We start from the raw sequence: 25,676 nt of genomic DNA on the forward strand, positions 1-25,676 counted from the left end.
ACTTTGAGCCCTCTTTGTGCTCCAGGACCTTCAAGTGCACTGTGGAAGTGCAAAGTGTGCATAAAATGTTTTGTTTTTCATTTCTTTATGAGGTTTAAATAAGCACTCTCTTCAGAGTGGCTTAGTCCCACTGGCCTTGAAAACGGCAATAATTAGACCTAGGGCTGCAAGATAACAGAAAAAATTATTATCACGATTATTTTGCTCAAAATTTTTATCACGATTAATAATGACGATTATCCATCCATCCATCCATTTTCCAACCCGCTGAATCCGAACACAGGGTCACGGGGGTCTGCTGGAGCCAATCCCAGCCAACACAGGGCACAAGGCAGGAACCAATCCCGGGCAGGGTGCCAACCTACCGCAGGACACACACAAACACACCCACACACCAAGCACACACTAGGGCCAATTTAGAGTCGCCAATCCACCTAACCTGCATGTCTTTGGACTGTGGGAGGAAACCGGAGCGCCCGGAGGAAACCCACGCAGACACGGGGAGAACATGCAAACTCCACGCAGGGAGGACCTGGGAAGCGAACCCAGGTCCCCAGGTCTCCCAACTGCGAGGCAGCAGTGCTACCCACTGCGCCACCGTGCCGCCCAATGACGATTATTCCTTTGGTAAATGAAGTCTGTGACCAAAGCAGTGTAGCCTCGGCCAGTTATTCACAGATGCTGCCCTAATCATATTAGCTGCGTTGTCCGTTGTGATACACACAAGTCTTTCTTCCACCAAGCCCCAAGCGGACATCGCTTCTTTGAGGCCCACTGCAATAAACTCCGCTGTATGGTCTTGTGGGAAAAATGAAGTTTGCAAAAGCTTGCTTTTCATCTCAGACTCGCTGTCAATAAAATGAACTGTCAAGCTCAAATACGGTTCCGCAGTTCTGCTTGACCATAAGTCGGTCGTGGCAGCAAAATATTCAAGGCTGAGCCTGAGAATTTCTTTTCGGCATTTCGCATACAGCGAGGGCAGCGCAACATTGGAAAAATGGTTGCGTGAGGGAATGCTATATCTTTTATCAAGTGTTGCGATCATTTTGTTAAACCCCTCACTGCTCACGGTGGTTATTGGACACATATTCTTGGCTATATGGTACGCGATCGCCTCTGTTATTTCCCGGTGTCTTTGCGAGCTAGGCAGATATGGTATTGCATTGAACAATGTCCCTGATATTGTTGTCTGTGTTGTGGATGGCTGGTAATTTTTTGTTGTTGCTGTTTGTGCCTTCAGTCGTTGAAATTCTTGATATAGTACTTTGTGGTGGCTTTTAAGGTGGTTGATGAGGTTTATTGTGTTACCTTGGGACGTTTGGACTTGGACAGGAGCAAAGTTTGCACAAGACTCGTACCTGATCAACATCACATTCCTCGAAATCGAAATAGTTCCAGACAACTGAGTATGACCCCTTTTTAGGAACTAACGATCGCACTTCTGCACGTTGCTCCGCCATCATATGTTTATTCTGACTGACTGTTATTGCTGCTATTGACTTCTATTGCTTCAGAAAACGCTTGCAATCTAGACGCAGTAACGTCATAGTGACGCAGTCCAATCCGTAAACTCAGCCCATAAAAAACAGTTTGGTCTTTATACTGTAAAATCGCGACGATATTTATTAACTGATCGTGGGTCATAAATATCGTTATCATGAGAAAAAAAAGATTAATCGTGCAGCCCTAATTAGACCTCATTTAAAAAATCCCCTTTGGAGCCTGAAGTGATAGCAAACTATCGTCCGATCTCCAACCTTTCATTTTTGTCTAAGGTTTTGGAAAAGGTTGTTTTGGTTCAGGTTCAGGATCACCTCAAAAAATTCAAACTGTTTGAAAACTTTCAATTTGGTTTCCGATCTTCTCACAGTACAGAGACAGCCCTGGTCAGAGTCACCAATGACCTCCTGATGACCGCTGACCAGGGCTCTCCATCACTCCTTATCCTTCTGGATCTCACAGCTGCATTTGATACGGTAGATCATAATGTTATCCTCCATCGTCTTCACTATATACAGTGATTCCTCGCTATATCGCGCTTCGCCTTTCACGGCTTCACTCCATCGCGGATTTTATATGTATCGCGGATTTTTTGGTGGTTCGCGGATTTCTGCGGACAATGGGTCTTTTAATTTCTGGTACATGCTTCCTCAGTTGGTTTGCCCAGTTGATTTCATACAAGGGACGCTATTGGCAGATGGCTGAGAAGCTACCCAACTTACTCTTCTTTCTCTCTCTCTTGCGCTGACTATCTGTGATCCTGACGTAGGGGCTGTTCGCAGGGGGGCTGTTCGCACACCTAGACGATACGGACGCTCGTCTAAAAATGCTGAAAGATTATCTTCATATTGCTATCTTTTGTCAGCTGCTTCCTGAAATGACAAGCTGCACGGTGCTTCGCATACTTAAAAGCTCGAAGGGCACGTATTGATTTTTGATTGTTTGTTTTTCTCTCTCTCTCTCTGTGCTCCTGACGGAGGGGGTGTGAGCTGCCGCCTTCAACAGCTTTGTGCCGCGGTGCTTCGCATACTTAAAAGCCAAACAGCCCTATTGATTTTCCTCTGCCTTTATGACAGTCTCTGCTCCTGACTCCTTTGAAGAGGAAGATATGTTTGCATTCTTTTAATTGTGAGACGGAACTGTCATCTCTGTCTTGTCATGGAGCACAGTTTAAACTTTTGAAAAAGAGACAAATGTTTGTTTGCAGTGTTTGAATAACGTTCCTGTCTCTCTACAACCTCCTGTGTTTCTGCACAAATCTGTGACCCAAGCATGACAATATAAAAATAACCATATAAACATATGGTTTCTACTTCGCGGATTTTCTTATTTCGCGGGTGGCTCTGGAACGCAACCCCCGCGATGGAGGAGGGATTACTGTAATTGGAGTTTCTGGCACTGCTCTGCAGTGGTTCGAGTCCTGTCTTACAGATAGGGCTGAGTATTTGGCCCTGGGGTATGCTAAAGCTCGTACCCACACTGTCAGCTGTGGTGTCCCACAAGGATCAGTCCTTGGGCCGACCCTTTTTAACATCTATATGCTACCCCTGGGTCACATCATTGGCAGGCATGGAGTTTCATTCCATTGCTATGCCGATGATATGCAGCTCTATGTGAGGCTGGATTCGACTTCTCTTACACCTCCATCAACTCTTTCCTCTTGCTTGGATGAGATTGAGGCCTGGATGTCCAAGAACTTCCTTAAACTGAACAGCACCAAAACTGAAGCTCTTTTAATTGGTACCCCCATCAACTTTGTTACTTCTGTAAAATGTATTTCTCGTTCTGGCCATACCAATTCTTTCTCCCCATCTGTTACTAATTTGGGTGTCAGTTTAGACTCCTAATTGTCATTTGATACACATAATAATAAATTATTATAATATAAATTTGCATTTATATAGCGCTTTTCTCACTACTCAAAGTGCTCAGCAATTGCAGGTTATGCCTTGCTCAAGGGCCCAACAGGGTAGAGTTCCTTTTGGCATTTACGGGATTCGAACCGGCAACCACATGTCCATCACCTGTGTAAAATTGCATTCCTTCATCTTCAAAAAATAGCCAAACTCCGTCCCTGCCTTTCCCTTTGTGATGCTGAAAAGCGGGTTCATGCCTTTGTCTCCTCCATGCTGGACTATTGTAATGCACTCCTCATTGGGATCTCCAACAAGAGCCTTCAAAAGCTCCAACAAATTCAAAATAGTGCTGCAAGGATCCTGATGAGGGTGCGGAAATATGAACACATCTCACCAATCCTCCCTATTCACCTCCGTATTGAATACAAACTCTGTCTCCTCACTCACCAGTGTATCTATGGAAATGCTCCACAATATCTTAAGGAACTTCTTATACAGGGTGAGGCAGAAAGGACGGACGTCTTTGAAATGGCTAGAACTCACCACTAGGTGGAGTGACAGATGTGCGGTAGGTGGCGTTAGGTTCGCGAAAGTCTTAGCATTTTTTTTTTATTTTCTTTTTAGTTGAAGCTATGGAGTCGTGGACGATAGAACACCGCGTTTTTGCGTACGACTGTTTTGTCAAGAACAACCAATCTATTACAGCAGTTCAGCGTGAGTTTCGTTGCCATTTCAATATCCACAGAAATAAAGCTGTTCCCGCTCGTAACACTATCCTACGTTGGGTTAAAGCACTTTGTACACGAGGTACACTAAAGAACAAAAGACCGCCGGGGGCTACCCGAACAGCACGTACCCCTGAAAATGTGGAAAGCGTACGACTAGCCCTGCTGCGCAGTCCAAGTCACTCTGCTCGGAAGCATTCTTCTGAACATGGCCATCAGTGATAACGGACACCACATGGGAGATGTTGTTTTCCACACTTGATTTTGTCAAATGCTATTTCAATATGAACTCAAATCTTTCAATAAATTTCTTTGTAAGAAAAAAATTAACAATTTTGTGATTTTTGTAAAAAAAAACGTCCATCCTTTCTGCCTCACCCTGTCTTACAATCCACTACAAGAAATTTACATTTTACAAATACCCACCGCCTTCACCCCCCTGTGACCAAACTTCGAACAATGGGTGACCGAGCGTTTGCAGTCGCTGCTCCACGGTTCTGGAATGTCCTACCAGAGAGCCTGAGAACACCACAGATTGTAAAAAAACAGCTAAAGACGTTTCTATTTAGGAAAGCATTTTAACAAAATTGCCTCTAATTATTGTTTTATCTTTGTTTTTATCTCGTCTTTGTTTAATTTTTTTATGTAGCACTTTGAGGTTTACTACTAATGTAAAGTGCCTTATATATAAAATGAATGATTATTTTTATTAATTTATAAAAAGTAGGCTAGTAAATGTTACACCTGTCTGTTTTTTGATTGGCTGATATGAAAAGGATAAAGCTAAAGGTGCGCCACAAGTACCAGAAGCTTTAAAAGTCTAAATAAACGGTCAGGTCAGTGTAGTTAACGGATTGTTGTGCAGCAGATGCTGGTACTAACATGGAGGTTGAGAGATTAAAGGAGTAGGAGCAAAGCAATGGGGATGAAGATGCATCAGACAAGGTTGAGGAGAGTACGTCTGGTGTGATATTGGCACTTGGTTGGCGCTGACCCGACACAGACTGACAACGGAGCCGCATGTAAAATAAACAAAGATTTATTTTTTACTTCACCTGTGGGGCACCCGTGAACTTCACAGGCACAACACAGTCCCAAAATACAAAGAAAAATCACCCCAAAACACACTCTTTCTCCTCCACTCCTCCGAGGGCAGCTTCGTCCTTCTCCTCCAAACTCTGGCGCCCTGAGTAGTTGCTGCAGGCTCCTCTTATAGCCCACCCGGAAGTGCTGCAGGTGCTTGTTGACCTACGTCTGCCTGCACTTCCTGGTGTGGCTGCACTCCTGCCCAGATGGGCTTGTTAAGCCATGCAGCTCTATGCAGCTTCCCCCTGGCGCAGGCCACGGAGCCCAATCAAGATGGTGGTCCAGATGCAACCCAGGGGGGCTTCCAACAAAGGTTCTGAGGGGCGTAGTGTGGCTCCCATGGCTGCTTCCCCAGGATCTAGTGACAAAAGGGGCGTCTCAGTCGGGCATGGGTCCCAGCCGTCGGCCACACTGGCCAAATGTGGACAGGGGAAAATTTTGTAAGATATATCCAAGTGAAATACTAATGTGTGCATGTGATTTGAGAAAGACCCTTTATTTTCAACAGTGTAACTTTTAACAAGCCTTCAGCCAAACCGTATTCTTCTTCCTTTTCCTCCTCCTCTTCAGGTGAGTTTTCCCCCCAAACTCCATTCCTGTCTCTGACTCACCTGGCCAATGACATGTTCTGGTAAGCAAGCAGACCCCAAGCCGTTTAGAACTTTAGATGCAAGAAGACAGATTTTGAAATCCATCCAAAATGTACCTGGACGCCAGTGCAAAGACTTGAGGCCTGGGATTACTGTGTGTTGTGGTCAGGGTCCCAGCAGCACCATCTTTAATTAACTGAAAGCTACAAACTGAACAATTTGAGAAAGTCTAGCAGTGTTGATTATCCCCTCTGTATCCGGCATACTAAGATGACAGCCTACTTTTGTTATGTTTTGTAGCGTCTTCAAGAAAAATACTAAGCTTATGAAGAATTATGTAAATTAAGGATATTTAATGTTACAGTAAAATAATCTGTCATTGTGCTTGTAGTTTTATTTAGCAGCATATTTTACATAGAACGGCATAAGAGCTTACACAGTGTGTTCTAATATTGTAGAATACCTGGAAAAACATACATGCTAATCGCCTTCTTGACCGTCTGCACCATGGGACTGTCGAACACCTCGTTGGGATATCTGAACTACCCCACCCAAGTTATCTTCAAGTGCTGTAAGCTGATTCCGGTCATGATCGGAGGGGTTTTTATTCAAGGTAGGCTCATTTGTTTTGTGTGTTATATAAATGGAATTATATTCATAATTTGATTAATTCTCCTAAATAATCGGTTAACTAATTTTAAAGGAGTGTTTAGGAATACTGGGGTGTTGTACTCTGTTAGCCATTATGGATGTAGTGAAGTAAAAGGTGTCATTGTGCTTAACTGCTCACTTCAAGGGGTGTTTAGGTTCTTTAAGAGATTTATTTCTACTGTATGTTCCTTAAAGGGGAAGAGTCCTGTTTTTCTACCTTTTAATAGTGACCTGTGCTGTTTCCAGGGACACTTTGGGAAATATCAAGGTGTGGTGCAGCCATTTTTTTGTACAAACTCACAAGAGAAGAACACTGTAGAGAAGAACAGGCCATTCAGCCCTACAAAGCTTGCCAGTTCTCTCTACTTATTTCTTCCAAAAAAACATCAAGTCGAGCTTTGAAAGTCCCTAAAGTCTTACTGTCCACCACACTACTTGGTCGCTTATTCCAAGTGTCTATTGTTCTTTGTGTAAAGAAAAATTTCCTAATGTTCGTGCGAAGTTTCGCCATATTGGCTCATACACAGGAAGCAGAGGGTGATGGTGCAAGGAACCTCATTAGAACTGGCCGATGTTAAGAGTGGTGTTCCACAGGGGTCAGTGCTAGGGCCGCTGCTATTTTTAATATATATAAATGATTTAGATAGGAATATAAGTAACAAGCTGGTTAAGTTTGCAGATGATACCAAGATAGGTGGATTAGCAGATAATTTGGAATCCGTTATATCATTACAGAAGGACTTGGATAGCATACAGGCTTGGGCAGATTTGTGGCAGATGAAATTTAATGTCAGTAAATGTAAAGTATTACACATTGGAAGTAAAAATGTTAGGTTTGAATACACAATGGGTGGTCGGAAAATCGAGAGTACACCTTAGGAGAAGGATTTAGGAGTCATAGTGGACTCTAAGCTATCGACTTCTCGACAGTGTTCAGAAGCCATTAAGAAGGCTAACAGAATGTTAGGATATATAGCACGATGTGTGGAGTACAAGTCACAGGAGGTTATGCTCAGCCTTTATGACACACTGGTGAGGCCTCATCTTGAGTACTGTGTGCAGTTTTGGTCCCCAGGCTACAAAAAGGACATAGTAATACTAGAAAAGGTCCAGAGAAGAGCGACTAGGCTGATTCCAGGGCTACAGGGGTTGAATTATGAGGAAAGATTAAAAGAGCTGAGCCTTTACAGTTTAAGCAAAAGAAGATTAAGAGGTGACATGATTGAAGTGTTTAAAATTATGAAGGGAATTAGTGCAGTGGATCGAGACTGTTATTTTAAAATGAGTTCATCAAGAACACGAGGACACAGTTGGAAACTTGTTAAGGGTAAATTTCGCACAAACATTAGGAAGTTTTTCTTTACACAAAGAACAAGTTTCCGACTGTATCCCCGTGTTCTTGATGAACTCATTTTACAGTCACTGTCTTGATCCACTGGAGTAATTCCCTTCATAATTTTAAACACTTCAGTCAGGTCACCTCTTAATCTCCTCTTCCTTAAACTGTAAAGGCTCAGCTCTGTTAATCTTTCCTCATAACTCATCCCCTGTAGCCCCCTGTAATCAGCTTCGTTGCTCTTCTCTGGACCTTCTCTAGTGCTGCTATGTCTATTTCATAATATGGAGACCCAAACTGCCCATTGTACTCCAGATGAGTCCTCACCAGTGTGTTATAAAGGTTGAGCAGAACCTCCTGTGACTTGTACTCCACACATCAAGGCGCTATATAAACTGACAGTCTGTTAGCCTTCTTAGTGGCTTCTGAACACTGTCTGGAAGTCGATAGCTTAGAGTCCACTACGACTCCTAAATCCTTCTCCTAAGGTGGACTCTTGATTTTCTGACCGCCCATTGTGTATTCAAACCTCACATTTTTACTTCCTATGTGTAATTTTTTATATTTACTGACATTAAATTTCATCTGCCCAAGCCTGTCTGCTGTCCAAGTCCTTCTGTGATGAAATAATGGATTCCAAATGATCTGCTGATTCACCTATCTTGGTATCATCTGCCAACTTCACCAGCTTGTTCCTTATATTCTTATCTAAATCATTTAAATATAATAAAAATAGCAGCGGGCCCAGCACTGCCCCCTGCTGGTCACCACTCTTAACATCGGCCAGTTCTAATGAGGTTCCTCGCACCATCACCCTCTGCTTCCTGTGTCTGAGCCAACAGACTGGTGACGTCACAGGTCTGATATCGAGCTGACGGAAGAGCTCAGAGACCCCTAAGTATCGAGGAGAACAGTCACTTAGTTCTTTCTTTTAATTAAAGAATTGTCGGCCCATCCCTTGATTGCTACTTTTGGCTCTTGGAGTTTGAGCTCATGATAGCAAGAAAAAGAAATGAACAATTAGAGCGGTTTGCTTTGAGAGCCACATCTGTGTGGAGGGATTTGTGCACACAAGGCCAGGACTGATGGAGGATTTCAATCTAAACCAATGGGTTTACAATTTAAGAAGGCAGAGGGAGATGTTTTATTATTTATGTCAACGCCTGCCCATTAGACACTGTAAATAAATTACGCAGGCGAGACGAGGCACACCATTTTCATCTAGAAGAGAAAAGGAGAAGAGACTGTACTGACAGTTCAGATATTTTTGTTAATTCCCCCACCTTGATGTCTTTCCTTTGACAGACTGAATCAGTACTGTACTCCATCTTGATTTTATTGTAAACCTTGACATAAATTTATTTGGAAACTGTTAACTGTCCAGACAGTTTAGTTACAAACTTTCAAATGCAGGTCACATAATAATGGTGACTGGAAAATTCCATGTCTTTTGTTTTTCAATGTGAATGTGGAGTTCCTCCTCTTTATTGGGTCCGTGTGCTCCCTGGCATGCTAGTCCTCCATTTGGACCATCTCATTGCATGGATACTCCAAGGGCATTGAATGTCAGTGTCATGAACTACAGAATTCCTAAGCCCCAAGTCTCAAAAACTACACCAAAAAGCCCCACAAGTGGAGGGATCCATCAGCGTTCAGCTTGTCAAACTTAAAGAATCTTTATAAAATACAAGATTTATTTTCAGAAATACTCTGCAGCAAAAGAAGCTCCTAGTATCAGAAAAGGCCCTGAAGGAGTTGCCTGGCTCTGAGGCTTGGGATCTGCACTGGCAATCGGAACGTTGCTGGTTCGAATCCCATAAATGCCAGTAGGGATTCTGCTCTGTTGGGCCCTTGAGTAAGGCCCTTAACCTGCAATTTCTGAGCACTCTGAGTAGGGAGAAAAGCGCTATATAAATACAAAGAATTATTATTATTATTATTATTAAATAAGAAAGGCAATCCAGTGCAAGAAGTCCGAACACACTAATCCATAAAGGGTAGTTAAAGATTGAGCGTATGTAATAATTCTGCAAAAGCAGTTTGTATCTACAGTGGGTTTAGAAAAGAATTCTCTCGATTTTGGAATATTCCCTTTTTTTTGGTTTTTCAGTGTTAAATGTAAACACACAAGCTAAATATTTCTTTCCAGCTTCACTTACTCAATGCCACCTCTAACATCCAAGTGAAAGATATCACAGCTACAGTTCAGAAGAATTTTAAAAATCAAAAACAAGAAATCCTGAGATTAATAAAGCCCCCCCCCCCAAACTCAGTCAGGTGTCAGTGCCCACCATTTCCATTGCAGACCGTGTTTTATGTCCTTTGTTTGTGTTTCTGTGAACGTTTCATTTGTTAATTATCTGCTGTGTTTTCTTCGCCTGTGTTATGCTCCATGTATTTTGTGGGTGGTCCCCCAATAGAAGGCCTGCCTTCCACCCTATAAAACCCGAGTGGTGAGCTGCTATGTTCTTCCACAGTTCTCGTGATTTCTGGATTTTGATGTCATGCCCTGTTTTTGACTTTCTTTGGTTGCATTGGATTGCTTTTTTGTTTTGGGAAAGTCATGTCGCCTTTTGTGCTCCACAGAACTTATTTGTTATCAAAGAACACTTTTGTGAAGAATAAATGTTTTATTTTATAAAGATTCTTGGTGACCCTTTTTTTTTTTTTTCTACCCTGTGTTTTGAACAGGATTTCCCCCTCTAGTGGATATTTTTGGCAGTGGTTTTGGGATTTGTGTGCTTTAGGACTCCCAGCCATGACAGTTTCTGTTTTAGGTTTTAAGGCGTTTGCAGGTTTTCCAGTAATTGTGTGCTTAAACCTTTAATCCACAGCAGTAGAAGAATATTGGCTGGTGTGTCACCCACTATTACCACTTTTCACAGATGTTGTGGTACAGTAAGTCAAATAACAGATGAGTTTAATTTTCAGATGGCCATTTCTGACCACAGGACCACCACTGCATAGGTCGTTTTAGGAACGATTAGATGTCCATGACGTTGTTGTGTACGAGAAACACAGACAGGTCCTGATACACTTGTGGTGTTATTTGCCATGGTCAGACTCCCAACTACTTGTGTGTGTGTGAACACAATTCACCGAGTGCTGGTCTGTGTCCTCTGGTTTTACAGAACCAAAGTCAGACCCAGATTTACGTGGGCAGGCCAGATGGGCCTAATAAAGCGCATGCTTGTTGTGCATTTCCCTCTACTTACCCTTTACCTGTTTTCTTCAAGTGTAAGTGTACTCGTCAAGTTCGTTCCCGGGTTGGTCTACTGTTGCACTTTAAGATTAACACACACATACATAGCTATACGCAGACACACACACCCTCACCACAGCAGTGCCCTATGAATAACAAACACACACAGCTGGTTAACCTCTGGCACTTTAAACCACACAAGTGCCTTAGGAATAACACAGTGACTGTCAGTCTCTCAGCACTTCAAGAGACTTACTTATTATGGGCACAAACAGCATGCGATGTTTTAATGATATCTCGGGCCTAAATATTACTTTGGGTCTCCAAGAATACATTTAAACATACAAAGGCTCCACACTCTTGACTATCAGCCGTTTATCTGCCAAGAATGCCTTACTTGACGTCTTGTTCCCTACTATTGGGTGGAGCTCTCACCCTCCATCTTAATAAACGTCACAGCACAAAGCATATGGCAAACCTCCGGCTGCACCAGGTGCTCAAAGAAATCTAACTTATTACTTACTTCAGTCACTCTAGACATGAAGACAAAGCTTAGAAAGTTAAAAGCAGCATGGTATTTATTACAGGAATAATAATAATACCAGTGTAACAAAGAATAATAGAAACTGATAATAGGACTGATGGTAAAGTCTGGATATTATATTCTGGATAGGCATAGTGGTGGCTCTGAGGCTAGTTATCTGCACTGGCAATCGGAAGGTTGCCAGTTCAAATCGCGTAAATGCCAATAAGGACTCTGCTCTGTTGGGCCCTTGAGCAAGGCCCTTAACTTGCAATTGCTGAGCGCTTTGAGTAGTGAGAAAAGCGCTATATAAATGCAAAGAATTATTATTATTATAGTCTTTAGAAAATGCTTATGAAAAAGTAAATATGACAAGGATGAATGTGGCAGGCGGCTTGTGATTTCGCACTCGTACTTGTTCATGAGATGCTTTTTTGACGATCAGATGGAAACAGCCACACGTTGCTGTTGCTCTGTTCTCTTCAGATGTCTTTGTCCCTTTTTCTTCCTACCTCCTGTATCGCTCCTCAGACGAAGCATATTTATTCTAAAATTCTACTGGGGGGTTTTGCAAGATGTGATTGTTAGATATTCTGATTGGCTGGCTGTCAATATAATGAATGAATTCCCTGTCCGTTTTCCCAAACGATAAAACTTTTTTGATGTTCTCTGCGGTATCGGCAGGTCTTCCTTTCCCAGGCTGTAAAATAATTAGATGCCCATCCTTTCTCAGGTTATAGAGTCATTGAGCCACCAGCATGTCTTCCTTTCTTTGTTGGAACAGCTGTTTTAAAAGTGAGATATAACTGGGAAGAAGACCTGCTTTGGTTTGTCCTGAATGTTGTTCATCTGTTTTGTCTTGTCTTGAACAAAATACAATGGAAATATAAACCAAAATGTAGAGATTTTGTACCCCACAACAGTGCGTTTCTCAGGATTTCAATATCTTGCTGAGCTGATTTTTCTTTTTTTTTTCTTTCCCTGCAGGAAAGCGTTACAACTTTACAGACGTGTCTGCGGCTCTGTGTATGAGTTTGGGCCTCATTTGGTTCACCTTGGCAGACAGCAAAGTGGCTCCCAATTTCAATGTCACTGGTAAGCATTTAGGCCCAATGATGCTGCACAAAGCTTTAACTGCTTTGGCTGTTTGGTTCTCATTTTAAACTACGCTTGCTAATTGACGTTTCGATTGAATGCAGACTGATTAAGAAAGTTAGGCTGATGTTAAGTGCTGAAAGTTATTTTTGTACAGTATGTAATTTATAAGAAAAAACGTGTCCTTCTGTGGGATACTGTTAGGCTAAATTTCCAGAAGAAAAAATGTTATAAAATGGTGCTGATGAACTGATTTGAACGGTGGGGCATTTTAAGTCTTTTTCATTTTTCCACAAGTCATCATGCCCTTTTTGTTTATTACATATTGTTATAACGGTGCTAGTAGAATGTAATTACATGTATTAGTAGACTACATTAATGCAGGTTTTTTTTTTTTCCCCTGACATCATGTTGTTAGAACTGTAGCCCAGGTAGGCCTGTGGGGGCTCAAGCGCTTTAATAGTTAACTGTTAGTTCTGGGGGGCCTTTTGACTAATTGTAGTTCATAATTCATATGCATAACATTTTTGAAAGAAGTACCCAATGGAGAGGAAAGTCTCAAGATGACAGCGTTGGTCGCTTTGACCCGCGATAGACGGCAGGACTTGCTGATAAATAATACAAGTCAGTGAAACAAACTCATGAGAATGTGCCCAGAATGCAGCTGTGCGGCCGTTCTTAGCGTCGCATAACTAACTGAGGACACACTATTTGTTCATGCTGTGCTCACCCAACGCTGCTTATGTAATTCTCTTCCTTTTACATTTGTCTCTTCATAAGCGACGTTTTCACTTTTACAGCTGAGGCGCCCTAAACAGCAGGAGACGTGTGATGCTGCTGTTGTCCCTCTCTGCCTCTCCCATCGTTTCACGGTTTGGCCATCGGGACGAGGAAAACATTCAGAGTATACAAGTTGAAGTAACGGAGTGTCTCTCTGTTTTAAACTTGATGAGTTCGCAAATTTGAAATTTCAATCGGAAACTAAAAATGTTCTAAATGTGTACAGCTTGCTGTTTTCAAGATATCTTGAGAAAAATTCAACTTTGTCACACAAACGTTTAATAAAATCGGTTCACTTGGAGGAGCGTTGTTTCAGTAAGATAATATCTGCTCACTGTGTTCTATGCCATCTCCTCTCCCTACATTGCTGAAAGGTGCACACATGTCCAGGGCAGCACGTTCCTTACCTCGGTGCTTCTGAAACATGAAGGTGAGTCTCCAGGACCGTTCTGAAGTCTAAGTGGGTGATGTGTGTGACACTGGGGCTCGTGTGAGGACCTCAACAGCAATGTATTCTTTGGGTTTGATCCAGTTAATGGCACTCCGTTAGAAGAATACTGAAGTCACGCAGAGCAAGTTGAGAAGGGAGTTTTGAAGAAGTGGATTAGGCTCTACTTCAGTTTTCACTGCTTGAGAGTAAAGAGATTGAATACTTTAACCTCTCAGAGTAGGACAGGCCCTTTTGTCCTGCGATGGACTTCTCTGCCTGGTCTTTCTGTAGCAATCCTCTTCATGCCAATTATAGTCTGAACGTTGCATCCCTTGATTTATCTTGAACTGTTTTTACAATTTAAATTCTAAATGCCTTTACAAATTTTCAAATCTTCATCCAAATTTAAATTTATAGCTGCATGCCATTGAGTTTCCAAAAAATGTCAAAGTAAAACTCTGTAGTGCAACAAAAAAAGGGGAAAGCTCTCTTCTCTACAGTCTTCTGCTTTCAGGCTTCTGCGTGTATTAAAGGTTCAATTCTAGGGCCTACCTTGTGTCCTGTGCTACCTGGTTTGGCTCTGGCTGTCCACTATCCTGCCGTCTTGAAATCCCAGTAACAGCACAATTGAAATGTGGTACTCCCAGAATTCACAGTTCCTGTCCTGAGATGCTTGCCGTTTTGTGAATTCCCTTAAAATATTTTCAAGTCAGCGGCTGTACCTCCAGCTCGTCCACACGCACATTCATCCAGTTGTGCTGCTCTGCAGTGGGCAGCCTGTTCAGGGATCAAGACAAAGAAATAAAGATCATTAACTTTTAATGGTGGCTATAGAAAAATGAAACCAATCCCAGGGGCGCACTAGGAAAAAAGCCAGTTAGCAAGCCCACCCCTTGTTTAAAGCATTTCTCTCCATCTTCGATGGTCTCGCGTATGGCAGAGGGGACACACAATTCCAGCCAATTTTCTTTACACACTCACACATCATGCCTGCTATTTCTATTACATGTCAGGTCACATTATTCATATAAAGATGTTTGACGTAAGAATAAAAACGGCCCACAGTGCAGAGCCATTTACCACTTCTGATAAAGTGCACATCACAGACTTCGTATTTTTGATTTTACGCCTTTATTTCTTAGCCATCCTCCCTAGAAGACCTTTAATGACGATGCTTGCATTCAGAGATGATATTCCTTTCTCCCTGCTCGGGTGCATTGGTTTGAAACACATTCTCAGTCGGGGGGTACGGGTCGTCTGGACGTGCGTAAGGCCCAGCGTTCATCTGTTAGTCCCATTCAGGTCAGCCCCTGAGGTTAGGCATCACATGACCTAAAGGTCTCTATGCAGTGCCCCAGGGGATCCTTGTTTTCGAAAGATGGTCACTACCTGGGCACACCTGTCATGTTGGGTGCATTAAGTGCCACGATTTGACGCTGGCTAAATTGTTAACAAAATGCTTTATCTTTACAACAGGAGTCATTCTTATCTCACTCGCACTTTGTGCCGACGCTGCTATTGGAAACGTGCAGGAAAAAGCAATGAAGCTTCATAACGGCTCAAATTCTGAAATGGTACGTGGGATTCAGTTTTTAACTCTGTTGACTTCTCCTCTTGACAGCATTGACGTTACTGCTATGTGTACAGTGCCAGTAATCGTGGAGGGGGACTACAGGGAAATGTGAATAAAAAGAGTCGGTGACTTACCTTCATCTTACACTGAAAAATAAATGTGAGAAATCCAACCTTTAAGTTCGTTTATTATTGGGGAAAAGATAAACTGTTACTAAGAATTAATTTTTAACAAAACCACATGTGCCGTGAATATTGGCAACCCTAGAAATTCTTATAAACAACTAGCTGTAAAAAGCAAGGGGGTAATAGAGACTATTGAAATCATCACAAAATAAATTGAAATGTAGAGACATCAGGTAATTGAAAGGAACTCCTCTGAGCGTCTCTCTCCTCGGAGGATTCATTTTGTCAACGCACTTGCATCGCTTTTCTATTAGCGGTGGGAGAAAAAGTAAAAGGGATACCGGTCTGCTGATGTTAGCGGCTAAGTGACTTTGTCTGTCATCTGAGGTTTCGATTTGCAGACGTGCTCGCCCCCATTGTGTTATTAGCGGCTAAGTGAGTTTCTGTTTCCTCGGAGGCGGAACTCTTACCCTGACTCCACCTCTCCCTTCCGGGCCAGACAGACAGACAGAGAGACAGACGCACGCACGCACGCATAGACATTTATATAAGTGGAACAGAAGCATCATCTCCATTTATATTGTACTTTAAGTTGATCTGAGTAGATAGAAACCTTTAAGCTGAAATCCATGCCATCCTGTGTCACTCGGGTATAAATATGAGGTGGCACAGAGGCCAGATTCCTCTATTCATTCATCAACATGTGAGAAAAGTGAGCTGACCTTCATAAGTCAGGGAATGGTTATATTAAAAATTAATAGTAGCCACTCGGCTGAAAAGGTCCACATCTACAGTTAGTGCAGTAATTCAAACGGTCAAACCAGCTGCTAACCTGAACGATGACCCAGCTTATTGCGCCCACACATACAGTGAGGAGGATGGCAAGGAAAGTTAACAAAAATAAAATATTGTCCAAGGATCACTGTTGTAGTGGTACAGATAAAAGTAGCACCTTGGAGTCTCCAAAACTGCCATCAGATGCCACGTCCATGCCAATAGAGTAGTTGCAAGGCATGCCAGGGGGAAAAAAATGCTTTGGCTGTCATTTAATCACAAACTTAAAAACTGCCTGGAATTTGCCGGAATGTCCATTGGAAGCATGGGCTGTAGTCAGATAGAACAAAATGTGAGCTTTTTGGCTGGATTTGGTATAAAAAGAAGGGTTGCTATATTGAATTATTATGGTGGAGGTTCTGTGATGTTGTGGGGCTGTTTTTCCACCAAAGGGCCCCTGGGAACCTTGTTAGGGTGCCTGGCATCATGAACTCCATGAAATGCCAGCAGATTTTAAATTTAAATCCAGCGGACGCTGCCAAGAAACTAAAACTGGGTGGTTGTTGGATCTTCCAGTGGGAGAGTGACCGGACATGTCTGTCCAAATCAACACTCAGATGGCTAAAGGCACACAATGTGGAGCTCCTGCCATGGCCATCCCAGTCCCTGCACCTAAACCCGTGGGGTGAGCTGAAGAGAGTGTGCAGGATGAGGCCGATAACCCTGAGTGATCTGAAGAGAGTCTGCCAAGAGGGACCCTTGCCATTTTAGAGGTTCTAGGAGAAGACTTGGCACTCTATTATTGGCAAAGGGAGGTTGTACAACGAGTTAACTGCAGGGGCACCAATAATTGGGCCATGGGTGGTTTTGTTAAAAAAATAATTTCAGGGTAAGGAATTGTTTCTCATAATTAAAGGGTTGTCATTAATTGTGGACGGGTGGGACAGTAGCTGACATGAGGCCTGTCTTTATTCCACTGTTTTAATGCCTTGTCACTCCAGAAGTTCTTCTGTCAGAGACTGGCAGGTGGGCATAAGAGAAGTGGATCAGTCGTTCATTGGTTTCTGCTTTGATCAAAATTTGAGCAGTTTGTGCCACGTCCTCCCTGTGCATTTTTTTACATACTTGATGTTGTTAGTGTTATTTAAAATCTGACCACGTTTCTTTTTAATCTTGAAATTATTCTTGTACAATTTCAGGTTTTGTATTCCTATTCAATAGGTTTTGTGTACATATTAGTCGGCTTGTCCATCATCGGCGGACTGGGACCTGCTGTGACGTTTTGCTCTCAGGTATGTACGTTTGTTTGTCTCAAATCTTACGGCTTTAGAAGAATGTCTTTCAGCGCAGGCCCAGTTGTCAATCGTCAGACCTTTAACTCTGTAAACTTTTATAATACGCTGTTCAGATGGCAAGGCCTGTTCTCGATTCTAGCAAATAAGTCAGTTGGTGTCCTCCGGACTTGTTGCTTTGGTGTTGACTGACAAGGAAGTCCTTACAGTAATGTTGATTATTTAAAAAGTATTAAACAATATAAATCCTTGTGCCATGGTGGTTACAATATGAACTTGTGCCTGCTCTGATAAACCAAGGCAGGTCATTGATTTAAAGTGAGTGTAGCCGCGTTTACCCAAAATCACCAGAGTTCTGCAGCTTTAGTTTACCTTGTGGGATTCTAGCAATAGTTTGACACGTTGAAATGATCCTACAGACAAAAATATTGTTGTTTTTAAAAGCTTTAGTAAAACTTCAAGGTAAACCAGTTCACATAAAAATAAGAGAAGAACGGTTCTGTTTAAGGATTATATATCTTGATTCATTTCTTTTTTAAGTGTTCTAATATAGTTGGACCGTTTCTAAACTGTCCTACTTACAAACTGCAAATGGGACTTTGAGTCCCTGCTAGCAAACACACACTGACTCAATGATAATAATAATAAGAATTCTTTGCATTTATATAGCGCTTTTCTCACTACTCAGAGCGCTCAGCAATTGCAGGTTAAGGGCCCAACAGAGCAGCGTCCCTATTGGCGTTTATGGGATTCAAACCGGCAACCTTCTGATTGCTAGTGCCGATCCCTAACTTCAGAGCCACCACTCCGCTTGATTTAATGATCACTCTGTATGACAGATATAGTTAAGTCCGTAGTCCTGTCTCATATTAACTTACAGGCTACTCCATAATCTATAGCTAAGAGAGAAAATTAGATTATAGATTGGAGTTTAACTGAAAGCATTAACTTTGTAAGATTGGCTCTTACGGCGAGTGCCCGCTCATTTCATCTGGACGCCCTTCCTGCTCTGCCCTTGTTGGCTTTATGTCCTCCTTCAGTGTAAAGTACAGCAGAGACATCTGGGGCCGTCGTGGCCCTCCGTGCACATGCAGCAGTTTCACTCCCTCGTGTCCTTCACTGCTCATTTTTCTCTAAATAGCCTTAAAGTCTGTGCTGCTAATGACCGTGAATGTCTCCATGTTTACTGATCAGACTTCTCCTCCTGGAAAAACAGAGCAAGTTAACACTGAACCCATTTTGATGAACAAACACTTTCTGGCACAATCCTTATGTGGTTCAGTCACCGGCAGGGCTCTGCAACGTTTTATTTTCATATATAAGCTTGTGTCTAGATAAAGTGCACCAAACCCCAAAACCGTTTCACGCTTTATTGTCTCAGATTGTAAACTTTGTTAAAAGTCATAATTTTGGGGAGTTAATTTGTTTCAAACCTATTTTTGTAAACTTTTATTTATTTATAAGGAGTGTTATTTGATTTTAATAAAATCAATAAAATAAAAAAAGTCAATTTTTCCACCTGATCTACAAAACCATGCACATCAAGCCAAATCAAAAGAATCAAACTGAAATTGTATACAACTGTTTGCTGAAATGAAAAAAAATCTAAATTTTGAGATTTACCAATATGACACCATCTTTGATCAGATGCCATGTGTCACCTGACCAACTCCCCCAGTTTGTTGGTGGTCTCCTCCTGCTGGCTTTCCTGTCTGAACTCCTTCTCTGAGGTCCAACAGAAAAGTACAGCAAACTAAAACATTGTGATTATGCAACACAAATATAGCAAGTAGAGTAACAGGCCTCCAAACAGGACCTTTACTGTCCTGCCTGAAGACAGGTCTCACCCCAGGCGGCCTGACCCTAAACTCCAAAGGCACGCTTTGGCCTTCGTAAAATGGAGGACCGACTTTTAAAGTTCCCAAAATACTTTAAATATTCAATATACACACAGTGCTTTTCAAGGGAGAGGATACACCATAAAACAGCAATCCTAATAGATATGGAATTGGTTTATATAAGCAAAAAAGAAACCCAAAAATAAGGGAAAACATAAAAAGTATGAAATAATCCAAAAAAAAGTTGACCAGAAATGACAACCCAAAGCAAACAAGTCCAGTCTATAATCCAAGAAGGACAAACCAAAAACCAAGTAAGAAATCAGAAAAATATCAATACAGTACCTTAACAGTCAGAGGCCTTTACTCCACCAACACAATGAACTTCTGAGAAACTGACTTCTCTATCTGATATAAAATAAATATATATATAATATATTAGGGATTTATTACTAGGTGAATAGATGTGCTTCGCTACGGAATAGCAACAGGAAAAATGTGTACTAAAATATTCTGAGTGACAGTAATACGTCCTGTAAGGGTCATAAGGCAATATTTAGCACATAAATGAAACAAAATAGATTACTAATTATTTTTTGAAATGCTTTACTCAAATATAAGCTGTTTTAAGTATAGAAGGCGGTGCTGTGCACAAGGTAGGCCAGCGAGGAGAACGGGCACGCGCCATCACCGCTCATCCGCACCATGCGGTCAGGGACTATTACTTCATGAATATAAATCCTTTCTTCCTCAGTCATAGTTTTATGGGTTTATTTAAAGAGGTATAAACTTAATAGAAGAATTTGTGAAGAAAGTATGAAAAAATAAGAATAAAATAAAAAAAGTATGAAAATCAAAATCCTCAAAAAAAAAAAAAAAAAAATTTTGCTTTAATATACCTAACTAAATTATTTTAAAAAGATAAATAAATGGCAAATTATAAACGCTTTGTGGAAACTTAAAAATATCAAAAAAAATCTTGTATTCTTCAGAAAAATGAAATTATCTTTAATTTACTTTAAAGAAATTTATCCATCCATCCATTATCCAACCCACTATATCCTAACTACAGGGTCACGGGGGTCTGCTAGAGCCAATCCCAGCCAAAACAGGGCGCAAGGCAGGAAACAAACCCCCGGCAGGGCGCCAGCCCACCTCAGTAAAGAAATTTATTTTTGAAAGAAATAGAAAAATAAAAAGAAATATAAGAAATTTCATGCTTGGGCCATGAAATTTTTAAAACTGTTTCTTAGCAAGCACCTGTGGGCCAAGGGTAACCTACATTCCAAATTTCAAGTCCCAAGTCCTCATTGTGCAGGAGATTTCGTGATGAGTGAGTTAGGGTTAAATATGGTGTGTGTGTGTATATATATAATACACACAGTAGAGTCTCGCTTATCCAACATTCTGTATTATCCGACGTCCCACCGCAAAAAAAAAAAAAAAAAAAAATCAATCGGCAACAAGAGCTGCAAGTTGCGAGTGTGAGCGTAGTTTATTTTTTGTTGCTAAGTTCATTTTTTCAGTTGCATTTTTCTGTTTTGTTGTAAAACATGATTAAAGTGGATTATGTGGCTGGCCCTCTCTGGCGTGCACCATACTAGTGTTTGTGTGTGTGCGCGTGCGTCTCTCTCTCTCTCTCGTGCGTCTCTCTCTCGTGTGTGTGTGTGTGTGCGTCTCTCTCTCTCTCTCTCTCTCTCTCTAACGCTGCACAAGGAATGCACAAGGAGAGACTGAACACGTGCGGAAATCATCAGTGCGCACAAACCGAAAGGGAAACTGGCTTGTTCCTATACCAAGTGTGTGGTCGTGCACAGAGGCAAAAGTTTGGCGAACTTTTTGGTCATAACCTGATTTGTACGTGTTCAGAGATGTTCGTGAACTGAGGTTCCACTGTATTAGGCTCATAATGTGTAAAATTATAACATAGTTTGACGTTTAATTTTCGCTTATCCGTTCTGCTGGCCCCTTTATTTCGGATAAGCGAGACTCTACTGTATGTTTCATCCAAGATGTCTCTGCACATTGCTGTAGTCATCTTTCCCTTTTTCCTGACTAGTCTCCCATCCCCACAGCATGATGCTGCCACCACCATGCTTCACTGTAGGGATGGTATTGGCCTGGTGATGAGCGGTGCCTGGTTTCCTCCAAACGTGACGCCTGGCATTCACACCAAAGAGTTCAATCTTTGTCTCATCAGACCAGAGAATTTTCTTTCTCATGGTCTGAGAGTCCTTCAGGTGCCTTTTGGCAAACTCCAGGTGGGCTGCCATGTGCCTTTTAGTAAGGAGTGGCTTCTGTCTGGCCACTCTACCATACAGGCCTGATTGGTGGATTGCTGCAGAGATGGTTGTCCTTCTGGAAGGTTCTCCTCTCTCCACAGAGGACCTCTGGAGCTCTGACAGAGTGACCATCGGGTTCTTGGTCACCTCCCTGACTAAGGCCCTTCTCCCCCGATAGCTCAGTTTAGAGTGGTTTCCTGCTTTGCTCCAGACGAAAGTGTGTTTCTGCTTTTTTCATAATACCTCAAAAAAGTATAATACCACAAAAGCCAGGCCTGGCAAAAAAATAAAAATAAGGAAAATAAAATAAGTTTACCTTCAAAAGGAAAAAATTCCAAGTCAAAAGCTGGAGTATTGGGGCTCAAAACCAGGAAATTCAATATCAGAAGGAAAGCACAAAGCATGAGATCTTAAGTACGGTGGCTGCAGCGTTAGGTGGCAAGAGTGGGAAACCAACCTGCGCATTATTGACATGGTATGGAAATGTCCATTAGTAAGTAAGTAGAATGCAGAAAGAGTGAAAACATTAAAGCATTCTGAAAAGTAAAAGTAGTTAAATAACAAGAAAACCCACTTGAGCTGAGGGGAGCCCTGTGACCGTGAATCGGACCAAGCGGGTTAGAGCCCTTTGAGTCGTGTCCAGCTGTTGCAGCGTTTGGCCAGTTCTTCTCTGCTGATCCTCGCCTCGTGTACTTTGATAAAGTGCCATGTGAGAGGCTCGTTATCGGAGCCTTTTCAAAGTCAAGGTAAATAATCTCATAAATAATATTTGGTGGCATTTGCTGAAACAACAGAAAGCAGATCAATAGGCGTGCGTCCAAGGAGGCCATTAGTGAGATGTGAGTGATAGATGTGCAGCATAAGTTGTTAGGTGGCAGAGGAGTCTTGTTTAATTTTCATAAAGATTCAGCCCTGGCACAGCACATCTCTGACCAGACTTCCTTAAGCAGTATTTTTATTATGTCAGTGACACAAAATGACTGACAGACGTGAATTCCAAAGCTTAAAAGGCCTTAAAGAGTATTAATTAAAATGTAAGGAGAGGAGGGACGGAGGCCAGAGAGTACCATCTGTCTAAAGTACACACTCGGTGCTTTGGTAGAGCAGCAGAAAAGACTCGACTGGAGACCTCATTGCTAAGTGCGGTTTTGTTCAAAATGTGTTAAATATGCAAGTGGTAAACGGGCAGAAAATCTTGAAGATCACAATTTTGTCAAATTCTGGAGGGTCTCGTGTCTTCTGGTTTGACATTTTAAAATGTTTCTGAAACTGTAGGCCAGAGCTTTCCAAACTAGGTGTTGTAAAAGTACTGTTCTACTTGTGCTTAGCACTTTCAGTTTTAATTTTGTCTTTCTATGTAGAACTAAGAAAACTGCAGTACGGCTGAGAAATTAGACCTAAATTACAAGTTGAATATTTTTCTTTGTTGTTGTTTTATTTTGCATTATACACTTTCTTGTATTAGGAATTTGTTAGTTTCCGCATACCCCTTGGGGTCAGAGCGCAGGGTCAGCCATTGTACAGCGCCCCTGGAGAAATTACACGTTAAGGGTCTCTTTTGGCAGTGACGGGGATTCAAACCGGCAACCTTCTGGATACCAGCACGGATCCTTAGCCTCAGAGCCACCACTCCACCCAAATATTTGTATGAATTCTAAGTATACTTGGGTTTATAGAGTTATTATTGTATGATGTAGAGAGTTGTTTAATCATGGAAAAGGCCGTAGGGTGACCCAATTGTCACTTTGAGACTTTCCTTATTACGCAGGCATGAAGAGGGTATGTCACATTTACACTTCACAGCCTGCTACAAACCAAACCAGGCAGGAGAGAAGGTTTACACTGTAATTTGTCCATTCTGGATTAATATTCTCTAACTCAAGTTTCCTAAAACTCAAAACGGAAGCAAAGTAATGAGTGTGACAGACTAATACCACGCAACCTGGATAGCTAGCAGCTTGTCTTCGTAGCAGTCTAGGCGTCCAGGTGTCTCTCTTTGTCTTAGGCAGCTGAGTGGTCTCTGGATGGATGGAATGACCGAGAGAGATGGATGGACAGACAGACAGAGGCCCTGGGCTTCTCTGGTAGCGTGAATTCACGCTGTTCTTGGGACTTCCCAGTGTACGGCCGACTCCCCTCACGTGTTCTTTGACCGATCATATTTACCAACTCGGCTCTTCACTGTAGCCCTTGGGCTCATCAAATTTGTTTTTGTCCAAAATGTGTTCTCATATTCCCTGAGTTGGACACACATTCCTGAGTATAAGCGTTTTTTATTAAATCTATTAATAGTTAACAAGATCTTTGTCTGTCTCATTAGGTATGTGGTCAGTAAAGCAGGCTATGAGTTTCCTGAAGTACATACTTTATCATAAAGCTAGAAATAAGACAACAAATCAAGCCAGTCAAATGTTTAAAAGGCCGTCCTCATGTCAGTAGTCCGGTGGAATTCATATCTGCCACACTCAATTCTGGAAATGTCCACATATCAGGAGAAAAAGAAAAGAACAAAACGTTGCCGGGGGCGTACTTACTATTTCACATGTCTACGTGTTCCCACGTGTCTGAAGAACTGCACATTGCGGGAGTCCTTTTCCAGCATGTGGCCCTGGGTGGCTGCCAGCTTGCCCCCGTAACGGCTCTGTTTCTGGTGGTATTTGCTGTCTCAGACCCAAGTCCCATCAAGACGAGAGTGCGCCCCCTCCAGGCCCTTCCCGAGTCTGCCTCTCTTTCTCTCTTACCCTCTGCTAGGTTCCCCGCTCTTGCATTCTGGTCCTGCTCCTTGAACTGAGCACCCTGGGGCTGTGATCATTTCCAGCAGGATGGAGCTAATCAGAAGTGCCCACTCTCAGGGTGCTGTTTAGATGGGTTCATTTCTGAAAGTTTTTTCCTTTTCCTTCAAATAACTTGGCATTCTCCAGAGTGACCAGTTTTGCAGTGACATATTAAGAGGAAGTAAACTGGTGGAGGGGGCACCCGTGGAACTCTGGAGCAATCAGCTTGACATATAAAAGATTTGCGACATCCATTTGAACAAGCTTCATCATCAAAGGCAAGAAAATATAAGCGTTGGTTTCTTAAGATATTGGCCCATAAATTCTTTTTTTTTGTCAGGGGAGGCGATACACTGGCCATTTCTTTACAGTAGGAATGTTATTATTTATCATTGGCTGTCCACCTGGGAGGCCTCAGAGAAGACTTGACTGGAATGGAGGAAAAAAAAAATGTGGTGCTTTTTATATTGTAGGCCAAGCATCCATCCCGAGTCCCTGTTCTCAGCTCACGTTTACCATCTGTGGGGTTCGGATGAGCCGAAGCGCATCCCAGCAGCGCCAAAGGCAGCGCAGGACTTGGCCCTGTCCACCAGAGGGAAGACATGCCATTAAGTGTTTGTTTTTCACACAATATCTATGTGAACAGACTACGGGGGAATGTGCCGACACCACTCGGATCAGTCAGGATGTCAACGTGGCGATCATTTAGTATTCTTTTTCACGTGCAGTTTCTGATTTAAACTTTGTGACTGTGAAGGTTACTTAGCATTTCATTTTGGGTTGAGTTTTGGGTCATGCTTACTGCCATTCTCTATTCTTTCCAGTAGTAGCAACTGTTCTGTATTGTGACAGCAGTACATCGTTGTTCTCACGTTTTCACCATCTGATGTCCATTCAGTGACTATTTAAGACTGACGATGAGTGTGACTCTCTGTCCAACGAATGAGCATAATACTGGTGAAGTAGGGAAATGGTTTTAGGTAGTCGGAAAACCGCGCTTAGTTCTTTGACCCCTGATTCAGCCTGTTTTGATGATTGGTATTTTTGGCCTTGGCCCGTCTATCGGACTGCTCCTTGTTTTTTGCATTTTAAAAATCGTGTTGTAAAACAGCTACTAAACAGCTATTCTAGGTTTTCTCCATGGGTTGTGTTCGGGTATAATTTACTCAGAATTAAAGTGTCCACATCGAGCCCAGAGAGGGACTGAACATTAGAAACATTGAGATGAGAGCAGGCCATTCAGC

At 42.1% G+C, this 25,676-nt stretch overlaps 1 protein-coding gene across 2 annotated transcripts in view; it reads left to right on the forward strand.

The window, feature by feature from the left end:
• The window catches only part of slc35b3 (solute carrier family 35 member B3), a 70,586-nt gene that overhangs the window by 16,882 nt on the left and 28,028 nt on the right, over positions 1-25,676 (forward strand). For both annotated transcript variants that reach the window (XM_028790824.2, XM_028790825.2), the window contains 4 exons: positions 6,216-6,370; positions 12,457-12,564; positions 15,251-15,348; positions 17,446-17,538. In XM_028790824.2, coding sequence (XP_028646657.1) covers positions 6,216-6,370; positions 12,457-12,564; positions 15,251-15,348; positions 17,446-17,538 — 454 coding nt within the window. The remainder of the gene's footprint in view (positions 1-6,215; positions 6,371-12,456; positions 12,565-15,250; positions 15,349-17,445; positions 17,539-25,676) is intronic.

The sequence above is a fragment of the Erpetoichthys calabaricus genome, chromosome 6 (assembly GCF_900747795.2).
Source record: "Erpetoichthys calabaricus chromosome 6, fErpCal1.3, whole genome shotgun sequence".
In the NCBI taxonomy this organism is placed as follows: domain Eukaryota; kingdom Metazoa; phylum Chordata; class Cladistia; order Polypteriformes; family Polypteridae; genus Erpetoichthys; species Erpetoichthys calabaricus.